The sequence below is a fragment of the Epinephelus moara genome, chromosome 24, assembly GCF_006386435.1.
Source record: "Epinephelus moara isolate mb chromosome 24, YSFRI_EMoa_1.0, whole genome shotgun sequence".
Lineage (NCBI taxonomy): Eukaryota > Metazoa > Chordata > Actinopteri > Perciformes > Serranidae > Epinephelus > Epinephelus moara.
The window spans coordinates 5233663-5249399 of NC_065529.1; the positions used below are offsets into that span (position 1 = coordinate 5233663).

At 41.2% G+C, this 15737-nt stretch overlaps 1 protein-coding gene across 2 annotated transcripts in view; it reads left to right on the forward strand.

Moving 5' to 3' along the window:
• Positions 1–15737, forward strand: part of pdzrn3b (PDZ domain containing RING finger 3b) — a 115600-nt gene that overhangs the window by 8771 nt on the left and 91092 nt on the right. For both annotated transcript variants that reach the window (XM_050038493.1, XM_050038494.1), the window contains one exon: positions 2483–2590. In XM_050038493.1, coding sequence (XP_049894450.1) covers positions 2483–2590 — 108 coding nt within the window. The remainder of the gene's footprint in view (positions 1–2482; positions 2591–15737) is intronic.

Below are 15737 nucleotides of genomic sequence, written 5' to 3' on the forward strand. Positions count from 1 at the left end.
CACATAAAACGCTGTTTTTTTTTTGTTTTTTTTTTACCAGAGTCTACGGTCTTGTTGATTTGCAACCTTTCTCACTCTTGTGACAGAACCATGTATCAAACGCAACCATAAGACAGCAAAGATAATACTTGGCCTTCGCTTTCCCTGCTAGCCTCAAATCAGCAGTCTGTTTAAGAAGCTATTCATTAAAATGGAAATAGCTAATATCCCTGTAGCCTTTGACACATGTGTTTCATGTGGCTGTTATTCTGGCATGGCTTGGTAAGAGCAATCAGCTGCCAGGTTTTGTGGTCTCTGGAAGGGCGAGTTTGTCTACATCTCTGAAGACAGGGGTAGATGTAAGGCAAAGTAATAAGCCTGTCAGAAAATTAGTGGCGAAGCACACTGTACATGATGCCCCCAAAAGAGGAAGCAGAGCAGAAATAATTAATTAGAGTTAGAGCTGTGACTTTTGAGGTTTCTTTAAGTATCCCATTAAATTGCAGTTGTGTTACAGAGCTCAGCAGGAGTGTAGAACACATTTTTATGTGGTTTTGAAGAGAGCGCTAAGAGAGATGTTAGCAGTATTAGCTCTCACTCTGAGGTCATAGCCCCAGTGTTAGGTGTAGACTACTTCATGTCCATCCAACATTTCCACATGTCAACATTTAGGCCCTTATAAAAGGCCAGGTCACCCCTTCAGGCTTGGTAAGCATCTGAAGTTAAAACTAGGTCCACACTAAAGACCAAGGTTCACCGACTTATTTTTCCATTCACCTCTACTGGTATCTAACCTCCCAGATATTTTTGGTTTCATGTGGCCAGATTTTAAGATGTCCACTTATAATATTGCTGCTTCCTGTGTGAAACCTGCTGACAGTGAAATCTGTTGATTAATCTGAGTAACTGGTGAATAACTTCTGGAAAGACATGCTGTTATTCAATGTCATTCACTCATCACTTTTCAGTGTTTTAAGCAGGAACTAAATTCAGTTCTCCATTTTTATGGGGTGGCAGCATATGTTTCTAAGGGGCGTACCACGAAACCTCTGCACAAATCCTGTAACTATTTGCACGGCTGTACAGCTCAGTTAGGATGATGAATATATGTTTTTTCTTATTTGGGTAAAATGACCCTTTAACATGAGATACTCTTAAAACGTATTTGTTTGGTGTGGGCATACTGCACACAATAGGTGTTTAAGGGCCAGACAACAGTTCAGGGGACTCCCCCAGAGGAACTGCCCACTGGGGAGTTTGCCTGAGAACTACAGTACGTACCTTCAAGGGCTTTCTGTCTGCATTCCACTGCCAGTAGAAATTCTGAAGTGATATAGACAGCGAGTAGTTGGTATAGTAACGTCACATTTGCTTTGATGAGTTAAAATCACTTTGTATTCCCTCATTATATATATGCTCAGTACAAATTAGACATCACTGTTGATATGGTCCATATGTCCAAGTTTTTTTTCTTTATTTTTGTATTACGAGTTGTCGTTTATGTTGTCTGTTTTTTTTCACCAAGCCCCCAAAAACAGCGTCAAGCTTTGACAATTCCTGAGCCAATTTTACATAGAGGCCAAAGTGAAATGAATCCATGTCTCTCACATGATGCCATGGGGCCCAAAAAGACGTTTTCCCACAGAATTGCATGGCAAAAGACTTGTAGATCCTTTTTTTTTTTTTTTTTTTACATCGCATCTGCTGCGAAATGACTTGTTTAACAATTAGGATTTGATCTGTTCGTTCCAGTAGCATATTGGAAGTGTAGAGGAGCCACAATGCTAAATCATTTTTATCCTTATTCAAGTAAGCGGAGGGCTACACCGAGAATTAGCCGCTTGGCCACGCTCAGCCACACTTGGTAGCTGAAAATCTCTTGTGCCATTGCTCTAAGGGCCCCACAGTGTGGAAGATCCAGGTAATTTAATACCACAGAAATCAAGCTTTTTTTGGCTTCATGTGCCACTGAGCAACTTTTGTAGGAATGAACTGAGCCCGCCTCCAACACTGTAACCATTTCTCTTTATGTATCCATGGTTTACATGGATAACGGGTTTTTAAAAAGGGCTGTTCCCGATGTAGCATTGGCTATGTTTGACTAATTAAGGTACACTTCGATCTGGACCAGTCCCAGCAGAGTTACATCACTCATGGTTCCTCTTGCGCTGGACAGCTACCTACTCTGAAATAGGAGCTAGAAGATAGTGCTTCAAAACAATGCTCTAAGAACTAAAATCAGTGCAGACGTAAAAAATAGGGATTCTTAGAACCAGGTTCCTACGACTGAAAAAGTTCCTCCAGTCTGAAAATACCTTATGTTTCCAGGGTTTTTAAAAGTAGTGTTACAAGTTTTATTGAGAGATTTTTCGAACACTTATTCTGTTTAGATGTTGGCCCAAAGTTTCAAAAGATTTTGTCACAAATTTGTACGCCACCATTTAACAACTGGAGCACTGTGGTTTTATCATTGTCCAGGCAATAACTGCAATTTATTCAACAGGATGACAGTGACAGCACTTCGAATGAAGGGATCTTTGTATCCAAGATCATCGAGGACGGTCCGGCGGACAAGGAAGGAGGCCTTCAAATCAACGACAGAATCATAGAGGTATGTGGTTTACACTGTTTCATATGGAGGAGGTTGATGCACTGAAAGTTGGATTATGTGGCAGCTGTTGTCTACCCTATAAACACGGCGACAGCAAGGAAGCACAAACTCAATATTTATGTTCCGGTGACTTTTGAAAATTAAACCGTGGCTGAAAGCAACAAATGTGACACGTTGGATGAGCATTTACATTTAGCTTTTATTTCAGCTCAAGAGAGTAAATCTGGCAGACAGTAAACATTTCAACATATACTTCTACCAATCAACACTCAGGCGAAGGCTTTGTGAAGTGGGGCATCGCTGCAGATAGACCGATTAAACCTGAGGCAAGGCTGTCTGTCTTTGGTTTTGCTGAGTGAGAAAGAGCCCTGTGTTCCCTCCCTCGCTGACAAATCCCTTATGACAGAGCTGCCGTGTAGCATCCTCCTCTCGCCTTTAAAGAGAATCTTGTGTGGAAAGGCCAGCTCACCCTGAGGTCAACTTGAGGGATGCGTTGAAAAAACTCAACATCACAGAGGTTGCTTTTATAGAACGGTTGTCAACCAGAATCTTACACAATGGCTGCATTGAACGGAGATGTTTATGTGGATTACGAGTGTGTATTACCGCGTGCCGCAAGATGACAAATATGGTTTGTCGCAGGCTTTATTGTCCAACCTCAGCGAAATTGCCCCTGGAGCATTTTGACCGGCACATTGCTCACAGAGATGTTTGTGGAAAGTGTTTACAAGAAAAAAAAAGACTCCCACATCTGGAGCGCGTTGATCACTCTATCCTGTCATTCATGCAGTCAATACAAAAATGCCACAAGTCCTCTGGCACAAGCCTCACGCTATGGTTCTAAATATTGTGGTTCTAAGTACGGCAACACCATAACTAAGATATGACATGTTAGTCCTTAGTTATAATCTCTTCCAGTAACACAATCAAGTGTCTCAAAGCAACTTGAGATCCCGCAACAAAGGGCAGGTTGAACCAGCGATTTGCTCATGTCCTGGTGACTCAAGGCCAACAAGAGACTCCAAGTGGGCCACAAGCTGATGAGTGACGAGAGATTAGCTCATATGTCACATGAACGTGCACGAGTGGAACTAAAGAGTGTATCTTTGCATCTACAGTGTCTGTTTTTATGAGCTTGCATGCATGTGTTTGCCTGGGTGTGTGTGAAGGTTGGAGAATCGTGTTAATGGGCCAGATGTTGCTGGATCTGGTTACTTGAGAAGATATCTTGTGTAGGATTTCGTGTTGAGATCGCCATTCACCCTTCATTGGCTTTTTAAAAAAAGAGAGTACAGATTTTGCTTTAGGATAATGGTGCGCTTGTGTTGTTTTTGAGCTTTTGTGGGTGAAGTCACAAAATCTCTTCAGTGAGGAAACACATAAGCAGAGAGGACGCGAAGAGCCTAAGGAGGTAGCGAAGCACCCTATTTAGTGACCTTTTCTTTTCAAAAGGTGTGGGATTAGTCGACAAAAAGCAACAAAATAAATCATTCAGCCATTGAAAAAGGAAATGTATAGACAGCTCAGAGTTGTTGTTCCACATTGGTGCTTTTCATCAGATGGGGAACCTGATAGCGAAGGTGGTTCATATTTCGAGGACTCCCTCTTTGTTAAAGCAAAAAGTTCCATGTCATGGTTTTCCAGGCCACAATAAGAAATGCAACGTCATGACGACATGTTTGCAATTGTGTGGGTTGCATCTTCAACCCCGGGTGATTGGGTCTGTGAACTCCGGTTTACAGTAGTGAATCAAAGGAATTTAATCCCAAGCGCCCAAAGGCAGTTTCATGTTCATGTTTTGAACTTGTGGGTTGAAACCAACAGCTCGTAACTCCGACCTATTTAGCATCCTGTGTGGGACGCAGTGCATTAGAAAGCTGCAACCATGAAGTCTGGTTTCTCATCATACCTCTCAGGAAGTAGTTTTTTTTTCTCCAGGCAAATACTGTGTGACATTAGTGGCTTCCACACGTTTATAGAAAAAGTTGTAGTACCTGGGTTATGATATGTGCAAGGAAAAGATTTTTTCAAAATACACTAGATGTATTTAATGAAACCATAGGTGCTTCTGAGAAGCTAAAATGATTAAAAATCAAACAGGATGTGCGGCTTTTGGTTGTGAATGGAAGCTAATTATTTTCATCAGTCAAATCTGCTGATTATTTTTAATCTTTTGATCTTTCAGTCTGCCCAGAAGTCCCTAGAACCCAAATATTCTTGCTTTTCAAATGAGCTTTTGTCAGACTAACAATCCAAAACCAAAAGATATTCAGTTTATAGTGATAATGAATGAAGTGTATTATCTCAGTCAGGCATAAAACTAGAGGGAATCATGTGTTGAGCTGTGTGTGTATCTGTTTGTCTGCAGCTATTCTCGTAAACTACCGGACCAATCAGCCTAATATTTTGCATGCATATGTATGACTGTATGCTCATGGGCCTCTCATGGTTGCGGGGATTCAGAATTGTTGGAAAAACCTGTTTTATTGACTGTTTTATACCGTCATTGACTGCAAACTCCTCACTCCTTTTCCGTAAATCAGCTCGGCTAAAAACAAGAAGCCTGTTGCAGGCCACGTTTTGGCCTTCATTGTGACATCCATAGTAAAGGTTGGGCTCATTTTGAATTAGAGCATCTGCAGATCAATTTCGCTACTGATGTTAGGATCCACTAAAGTTAGGCACAATATGAAATAATTAAGTCACCATTGGGAGGCCCAGTAGCTCAGTGGGTAGAGCGGGCATCCAATGTACAAAGGCAACACCCCTGCTGCAGCAGCCAGGGGTTTGATTCCAATCTGTGGCCCTTTGCAGCATGTCACCCTGTCTCTTTCCCTTTCACACTTTGTCTAATAAAGGCATTAAAATAATCTTTAAAAAGAAAAAACATTTTTTGTTATTCTAGCAGCCATCATGACTGTAATGGAGGGACAGTTCCATCAGCCACAGCTGTGGCACTTTCTGGCTGCCATAACTGTGACCTGGTTTTGTTCCACTTCACAGTGTCAAAGCAGAGTGTTTTGCCTGCCCTATTTTGTAGACCTGCAGATGTTGATTTGGTCATTTTTCCTTGATACTTTTGCTTCTGCCATAGGTAAGAAAGTAGGCTATGTAGTTAAATGGGGTTTTATTTTGTCTGTTTTAGTGTGTTTATTTGTATTTACAATGTAGTTAAAAGTCCAGTTATGAACAACATGAATCAAAGATTTGTGGTTGTGTTTCAATTATTAGAATGCTTTCATCCTCATGACTGTATTTTATTTGTATTTCACATACAGTGCCTATGAACAGGAAGACTTCATCTGCTCTGTGCAACACGCTGCAGCTCTGATATAAAGCTGAATAGAGCGGAGTAGTGGTCTGAAAGAGGCCAAAACTCTCCATAGAGCTAAAGGGAAACTGCAGAATTGGGTGATAACTCTCTGGGGTGTTGTCACAATGAGCAACTTCACCCAGTCACACAGTCATTGATCCACTTTTAATGTAAAAATATTGATTAGTGCAGCTTTAAAGATAAAATTCAGAAACTGCTCATGTTCCATTTTTTAGCATCACTGCCCACATTTTCCATTACAGCGAAAAGAAAATGTTTTTCTCTTCCACATGAAATTTGGCTTACAAGCCTACAGAGGCAATAATTTTGACAGCCATTCACAAGGCATAGCATAACCCTGCTGTGGGGATCAACCGCTCTGTAAAAGAACAATCATATTACATGGCGCAGTGAAAAGCACATTCACCTGAGGAGGCAGAAAACCACAGCCGCGGAGCTGTTTTCTCTTCCTGTAGTAGAGGTGTTAGTTCCAGTAAGTCTATATGGATGTAACATGTACATGATGATCCACGGCTCGTCCTTCTATAACAGGCTCTTAGCGGGGGAGTGTGATAGCAGATGGCTGTCCTCTAACAGAGCTACAGGCTGGTATGAATCAGCACATGAATGCCTCCTTGTTCAGCCGGACATTTTTCTCATAAAAACCCCGAGCTGTGTTTGCTTTCGCTAGCCCCTCCGCAAGCTGAAAAATCTCAGCACTCTGGTCAGGATCTGCCCATGTTTGCCCGGATTTCATAAATAAGTTCTGATTCAGTGTTACGAGGGGATTGGTGCGGTATGAAGCGCTCTGCTCTGTAGCCCTGGCTTATTCTCATGTTTTCAGACAGCTGATTGATGTGTACTTACATGTTATTTAGAAAATGGTAACATGTTTACCATATAAATCTAATCCCAGCATTTTTTCTCTTCAGTGTCACTTGACATTGAGCAACGCTGGAACTCGGGCAAGAGTTTGTTGCCGCATTTCTTCTTACGAAAAATGACCCTCCACTTTCTCCAAGCCTCTTTGCTTGTGCAATATGACTAAGCCAATGTCACAATCCCAGAATGACCGTGCCTGAGCTCTCAGTGTGACGGGGATGTTTTCTGTGTGGGCTTCCGAGTGTGAAAATAGGAAGAGAATGGAGACGCCTGGGCTGCTGTTGTAAATGTCGCCTTGTAAATCCTCAACAAACATTCTTAGGTCGCAGAGGGCGAACAGCAACAACTACTTTAAAATAAACTGACATTGGAAGCAGCCTGTTCTAATGTGGAGGACAAGGTTGCGTGCGTTTTTGGACGGGGGGGCAGGAATGTGTCTTTGCTGAGACAGTGTTATATAGTGGATTACATTTGAATGGAAAAACTATTAATAGTTATTACCTGGCAAAAGTTATTATATAGAAGAGTTATTAATAGTTATTATTTGGCAGTTACCTCTGTTCATTTAACCTGTTTGAGTTGCATAATGTATTTTTGCATGATTAACTGGAGGAAGAGCAAGAGGAATGTGGTGGGAAAATGCCAGGGGTCACTATCAAGTGTGTCTGAAATGCAAAATAGTCTGCTTTAAATACAGCACTGTATTATTGGCAAAACTGAACCTTCATCCTGAGACTTTGTAACTCACTACACCCAGATCAGCTTTATTGTGTTTGACACAACCTGCTCCCATGACTATATTGCTACAGCTTATACTAATTAACAAAGAATCAATGAGCTTTTGGCCTTGTGGCTCAAGTTAACTCCATTTTAGAAGTTTAAAACTTGAGGAGAAAAGAGTTTATGCCATTAGTACTGCAAAATCACGCGTCGTATCTCAAACTGCCAAGAGTAATTCACATATTTATTTAGAATATAAAACTGTGACATTCCTTTAGGCAGCACATCTGCACTTTCTTACATGTCAAGGGCTGTATGAGTTGCGAGGTTACCCATGGTGAGCCACTAAACACCTCAAACCTCCCCACGGTTACTTAAGTGTCAAGTCACCGGGCCAGACAGCTTAAAAACCAGCCAGATAGCACTTAGCAGTGACTGACAGCAACGTGAAGTGAGCTGTGTTAGAGGTGGGTCCAAAGCACGCATGTCAATGAGGCTTTATTCCTGTTTGGTGTCTGGGTCGCCTTGCAAGGCAAGTGAGATATTTGAACAATTTGGGGAGAAATTGGAAGCAAAACGCTGCCTTTTGCTGCAAATTAGCTGCATCACTTTTTCCTGTAGACATTCCAGGTTTTATTCTGGTCCCTGGAACGCTGTGACAACAAAAAGCTTAGCTTCATTACAGCTAATTCAGTAAGGGTTAGGTCCGTAATGTTCTCTATGTTTTTTATGGCAAGTTGTACAACGCTGGTCTCAAGTGTTAGTTCACTGCAGCACTTAAAGCGTTGTTTAAGCTCTGAATGAAAAGGTGTACTTATGATTGATGAAATGATTGTTATTGGTTATTAAATGTTGATTTGACATTGATTATTGCTCTTGAGAACATATAATACCATTGAATCTAACAGCAGTTTTCATGTCTGAGGATGTATTATGTCACCAGTCCTTCTGGAGAAAACTGCTAGATAACAACCAGGGATGCAATGATTGATTGGCCACACATTCGGTATTGGTGGATATTCGCCATGTTGACTGCCATCAACCAATCATTTAATAAGACATTCTGTGATGGCAGTGGATGATGTTTGTCTGTTGTGTCACATCAGTTTTGGACAGGCTAAAAAGCAGGGTTTAAGATTTAACAGCATTGTTGGAACAACAGAAAACATGTTTGGGACGAACAGAGATCTTCCCCTGGACACCCTTTGGACAAAAAGATGCTGTAAATGTTCATGTTAGCTTTTAGCTGTTAGCAGCCAGGGCTGGAACTAACAGCTAACTGAAGTTGCATTGAGTTACATTATGATGCATTTAAGTTGTACTCAGTAAAAATGAGTATGGAGCGAAGGTAGATTATGATGGTGTCATGATGTGTTCAAATAATCATGGAAAATTTAGTTTCTGGAAAGAAACTTAAATAAGGTTATCTGAAGGCAAAATTTGTTGATACCAGGGAGGAAAATATGATATATTATATATTTAGTAAAACAAAGTTTCTAAAGCTTTTTAATAACAGTAATAAAAGTTTGATAAATTTGTATGATAGTGTAATGAAGGGCTTTATGACTTTAAAATAGTTCAATTTTTTTCTATAATGAAGATTTCTTTATTTTCCCAACACAAAAGGGGGAATAAGTAACAACAAAATAAAGAAAACAACAACAACATTGGTATCCCAGAATCGAAAAATTGATGCATCCCTAATTACAACTGAATTGCATGATTGCCTAGACCCCACTGTCACTAACAAGTTGTCCCAGCACATGGCATCCTCAGCAGGACATGTGCCAAAAGTTCCCCAGGCGTTATTTCTGACCCAGAGGGCTATGAAGAACAGACATAGAAGTTATTTCCCTAAGGGGGATCACATGTTGTTTGGCATTCTTAGGCAAGAAGCAAGCCTTTGTCAGGCTCCTTATTGGATTTTGGCTCCTGTGCAGGCAGCGTGTTTATTCCCCAGATGGGCAAGCTGAATGTGGCACTGCTCTGTTTCTGCTGTCTGGCCCTAGACAGGATGAATCCACCCCAGGCTAAGCAGGCCAATCCTAGCAGCGAGTCACATTCCTGTGCCCCGTGGTCCAGCTGAGGCAGGAGCAGGACATTAAATCAAATCTAACTTTAAAGAGTCCATAATCAGCTTCTGGTGGTAGCCGCTACCCTATGCAGAGCTGGTTTTAAGAAGTGAGGACAAGCACACCTTTGTTTTCCACTACTCTATATGGGGGGGGGGGGAGTCGTCGTCGCAGTCTAGAGATGGTGTGAGGTGAGCTTACGCCTGGCTGCAGCCAGAAAGCTGCTTTTGTCTCCGTCCCTCAACACACACAGAATATTGTATTTTCCACTCGGTTTAAACAGCTTGTGTCCTCAAAGGCAGACCGGTGCTTGATGATTTTTGTGGAGACATACAGTCTGGGTCTACTGTACATGTGTTTGCTCTGCTAGAACACAGTCTCGCCCTGCTCCTTGTTCACTGGAGCTATTGGGGTTAATTTACGGCTTCTGAAAGCTTTAAAGGGGGCAAAAATAGACAGGTGTAATTAAGGCTAATTTTCCTGCCAATCAATCACTGGTCTTGTGTAAATGGATCAGTAACAATCGTCTCAGGTTCCTTTGCCAGCTGCTTCTCATGTCAGCCTGACCCCCAAGCATAGACTGCCCACCGACTCCTAATTAACTACCCTCAATTAAACCCTAATAGGCTGATTAACAGACCCTTAGTTGTGCTGTAATGGTCCGTCGTTTCCTCCCAGTGCCCCTCTGAAATGCATCCTGACTGCAGCATGTTAATCACCGCTCTCTCTCTCTCTCTCTCTCTCTCTCTCTCTCTCTCTCTCTCTCTCTCTCTCTCTCTCTCTCTCTCTGTCTCTGGCAGGGCAGAGACTGGCTGGAAAAAAAATGGAATTATCCAACATATACACATTGCCACAAAGTACATAATAGCAGGCCAGCAGCTTATCGCTTGCCCTTTCCTCTTGTATTATCAATTCAGGATTTATATAACATTTTCTGACAAAATCATGAAAAGTGCTCTGGAATTTATACAAAACTATTGAGCAGACTGTAAAATTAAAGTCACAGAGTCTAAGTCACTATAATTACAAAGAAACATACTAAAACACATGTACACAGTGCCCCAGTAAAGGCACAGTACGTTGTTGCTTCTCTGGTACATGAATACCAGTTGTGAAGTCAAAATTCCCATGATCCTATAGCAGCTAGAGAGTTAAGCTCTAAGTTCATTCTTTACCTTGGAAACAGCATTTGACAAAATTATGTCACCTCATGGTCTGTTAAGTAGCTGTTCTGGTGCTTTTAGTCATATTACATCATCTTTATCAGCAGTTAGTTTATCCAATTGCCATGGAAAATAAATTTTTAAAAATTTTTTCTCTAAGCACTTTGAGAACTTCTTATCCATGTTGGCTGTTACATTGACAACACGAAAGCTAAGCAACTAAATGAACCTTGAGCAGTACCTCCAGGATTTTGCAGACTTTTTTGGATTGTCACAGCCTAACATTTCTGATTTCAGCTTTTCTAAGAAGTTGCGATGTATGTTGCAAAACAATTTTTATGCCTCTGCGCTGGTGATAGCCACAGCCGGAGGCATGATGTTGTTGGGTTGTCCGTCTGTCTGTTCATACGTACATATGTCCGTCTGTCCATCCCATTGTTGTGAATGTAATATCTCAAGGACACCTTGAGGGAATAGCTTCATATTTGGCACAAACATTATTGGACTCAATGATAAACTTGTTAGAATTTGTTGTTCAAAGATTAGAGGTCAAGGTCACTGTGACCTCACAAAACAGGTTTTTGGCCATGACTCAAGATTTCATATTTATTATTTCACGCTTATTATGACAAATTTTCACACAAATGTTTCATAGGATAAAATGATGAAGTGATGACATTTTAATATCCCAAAGGTCAACTTCACTGTGACATAAGAATGTTCTACAAAAATACTTTCCTGGCCATAATTCAACATCATAACTCAGGAACAGAAGAGGAGACATTTGGTTACTGAACTGATGTGTGTGAAGCATCCATGTTTTCCCAGACATGGATGTAAACTGTAAGTGCAACTTGACTGGTTCGTAGAGGCATACGATCACATGTCAGGAATTCTAATCTCTCAATGAAAATTGCAACTTAGTGACTTTTTTTTTTGGTATAATTCATGAAAAATAAAAGGCAACTTGTTTCAGGGATAAGAAAACTGCACTATTCTGGGTTTGTGATTTATACTACACTAATGTTACCACTAACCATGCATGTGTAATCTAACTCACTCTCACCACTTGCAATAGATCTGGATGCAGCAGCCTCTGTCATGGTGATTTGTCTTGTTTTTTGTTCATGTTTCAGCGATTTTCCAGTTGTGTTTGGCAGAAGAAAACTGTTTGCTAGATTTGTTTGTGTTCCACCACAAAGTTGCACATGGTGCAAAACACTCTACCCCCGCTTTTGTGCAGAACATCAGGGAATTACCTGCATGGTCTACATCTCTAATTTTAGTTGGTAAATGTGAGATGTTTGTGTCACACACGTCTGCATCTTCACAACCAGAAACAAGGAAGTGAGTTTGGTGACATTCTGCAGGGCACTGCTTGATTGGCAAAACTCACGGGAAACAACGATGATTGGTCAGATTTGCAGAAGAGTTGCAGTGATTGGACAAAAGTGCAATGTTGCGCGGAATTCATGGGATTTGGTTGAATTTGTTAGTTAGTTGTTGCAATGACAACATCCTGGAGGGGCTGCTTTAGGCAAGATTGTCAGTTCAAGAGTTGTCAAGTTCCCTTGTTAATTTTTCTTTGGATCAGTTGTATTCAGTTCCCTATACCATATCTGTGTGCATTTTAAATAACAATACATCAAATGTATTTCTGCCAATTGACACCAATCTGTCCACATACCAAGAAAGGCTGAGATACCAGAGAGGCTGACATACTCTACTCAGTGTAATATGTGCATCAGTGCTTTATTTCAGTCCCATGCCAATCTTCAATTCAGCTGCACTAAAAATAGCACGCCATGTCAATGCAGCTTTCTCAATATTTGAGATGATCACAGTAGAAATCTCACAAGGGAGCAAAACAGAAATAGAAAACAGTGGCACAGTCCTCAAACCACCAACTTAATGAAAGTGTTGACAGTTTTTACCAGATGTGCCCTCCATTGTGTAGACCACAGTTTAAAAGTCTGTGCTTTTAAGAAGTTGTAAATCTTTCTGTTTGGTTCTTGCTAAAGAGGAGCCTGCAATCTTGTAGGCCCCTCTTACTCATTTCTGTCTGAGCTTTAGGGACAGTCAGCAGAAACAACTTGAGACAGTAAAATACTTAACCATGGTGGTTTTGTCAAATAAACTAAGAGTGCTCAACATCAGGCTCATATCGAGGTAGTTTATTCCACTTAGAGCTGATAGATAAGGGCATTATGGCAAACATAAAAACTAAATGGGGACTGGTGATTGGGGGAATGCTCCATGCGGGGAAATCAGTTAAGTGGAGAAACCGGCTGCCAAGCCTCAGCAGCAGACTGAAGAATAAATCACAAGATGGTGACATGCATGCTGCTCTGTTTGTAGAATTTCTGTTGTTACATTTCATTGGAAACTTGTTTTTTATAGAAAGTCAGTTGAACAATGCCTACAGTCATATCTCTTTTACACAACAACTGGGTTCTCGTGAGTCTGTTTTACGACCGGTGCCTACATTATGATGATACACGGAGGGGCTTTCCTGTTTTATTACACAGATTCCATCTCTCACTAGTTGGCGGCAGACACTGTGACACGTGTGTTTGTTTCTATGGAAATGGCTATAGGCTGGCAGTGATTTAAACATGGGTTTGTGAGGCATTGTATGATTCAACATTGGTTCCTCAGCAGATTATAGGCTATAGATTTCCCTCATCAATCAAAATGCCATAGTATGCTTGTCTTCATCTCATATGGAACCATTGCAGTTGTTGCTCCAGTAAGATGATGAAGTGGACTTCATTTCTTTTCCCACAGCCCTGTATGACTTTAATCTCAACTTGCTGTTAATCATGTACAGTAGGTTGGACTCTTTTTTTTTTTTTTTTTGCAGAGTGACATCACCAGTGCAGCAGAAAAGAATTTTTTATAATGCTTTCCTAACTTTTTCTCTGCCCTTAAGATCACAGTATCTTCCACTCTGAAGGACTTGGTCTGATCTGAACTCTAAAATCATGGAACTTAATTGTTTCAGAGATTGAGAATGTGTAAGATCAGAGTTAATGATTTAAGCATTTAAGGTAGCCGTTTCCCAGCATTCAGGTATTTAATGTTCTCAGTAAGGTACGAAGCACCTCAGGTTACTGCCTTACTGCCTTCACTGTAAAGCATCGGTTGACGGCCACAAAGCACATGATGAATGTGGCGTGACGAGCTATATGGTCCATTCAGCAGTCTACTACACTCAGTCTCAACCTAATGCAAATTAATCCAATCAGCTCAGTGAGTTTGGGCCTTGAGTGGGTAATACAGATCAAATTTAGCTGTCAATTGCCTATTTTGTTCTATAAATGTATAGCATATTTGAATGGACTATCTTGGTGGCAACCCAGTCGCCAGAAAGAATTTTTTGACTAAATGTTTCTGCAAACCACATATAGAAAACGGACAATGCCAACATTTGTTTCTTGCGACTAGGCTGTGGGTACAGTTGTGTAGACTGTGTTTTTGTGGCAATAACCATCTAACTTGCAGGTTGGAAAGCACCATCCAATCCCCTATTAGTAGCATTTTATGCATGTTACTGTATTTTATTCGTTTAACGGGTGCAGTACTTCTTCTGATCTAAAGCTAATTCCCTTGAGGTTAAACAAAAGTAGTCTCAACAACATGAATTTTCCAAAACAAATTGCTGCTTTACATCTGAAGTGCCCGTCTGACCTTCAGAACAAGTTTGAAGCTGTTCTAAAACAAGCCACATCAGCCTGTACGCACTGCAGTGCTGCGGCCGTGGCCGATACTGCTGCCAACAGATGTTAGGTTTCATTCTGTAAGGCTCCATTAGGGCTTAACAGATGCAAAACATACAGGGTTGACATCACCGTACATAATTGTCCCTCCTGTACATGACAGATGTTCAGTAATATGTGAGCTAATTGGAAAACATCAACACACATTTTCTTGAGAGAACTGTTGCACATGTTCCTTAACTTGACATATTTATGTACGGTAGTTCTGCAGTGTAAGATCGAAACGCACACCTGCTCTTTTTCAGCTTTAACATGTTGAGTCTCTGTATAGTGAATGGTGTTGGATGCTGGTAGTGTTTGGCACCACAAGCCTATATGGTTCGACAGGCAGCGATAGGCCAGTCCTGGTGTCCGTTATCAAAATGTTTTCTTCACTCTACTGACTAATCCTGACGACACAACATGCTTTAGATGTGTTTGCCATTCTCCCCAGCCTCTCTGGAGGAGGTTTAGAGCTCCCCTCCATTCACCAGCCAACCAGTGGAACTGGTGGCCGCTGTGCTCCCTTTTCTCATGCAAATGTGTGCAAATAGAAAACATTGTTCATCAGCGTGGCTCTCCGTCTCTGTTACGCCGCTTTGCTCTGGCCTTTCTCTTGTTCCCCTGAGAGAGATGTTTCCCTTCAAGTGTTACCTCTCTGTCTCATTCAAGACTTCCTCTTTCCTTTTGACAAACAGCCTGGAGGAACGGCCGTCGCCGGCTCATTGAGCAAGCTTTTCAGCTATCAGGCAAAGGGAGAAAAAGAGAGAGAGATGTTCTGCAGGCGCCTCCCTCAGACATCCCCGATCATGTCTTTTTTTCCTCTCCCCTCAGAGGATGAGTTATTCTATAGTGGGAAGTAAAGTGTGCTCTCTCCCAGTACTCCCCTTTCTCTTGAGTATATACAGGTGCTCTCCCTGCAAGTACACACTTCCCTGTCTTCTAATTCCACCTGCTTATATGCAGTGATATATGCCACATGTTCTGTATTGCAGAATAATGAGAAAAAAATCATAGCTTTTTGCATCACTGAACACTGGTGGACATAGCTTGAAAGACTATAATATTGAATCACATTGTTCAGAGCCCACCTGGGAATAGTGGATTTTCTGTATTTCAGCATGAGCTTGCAGTTCTATTCAACTGTGTTATCAAAAGCATATGTTTAATAACTTGTCTCTCCCAGTCACTCTGATCCGCAGCATGTTTTGTCCTCTCCTCAAAATGGTACACCTTGTA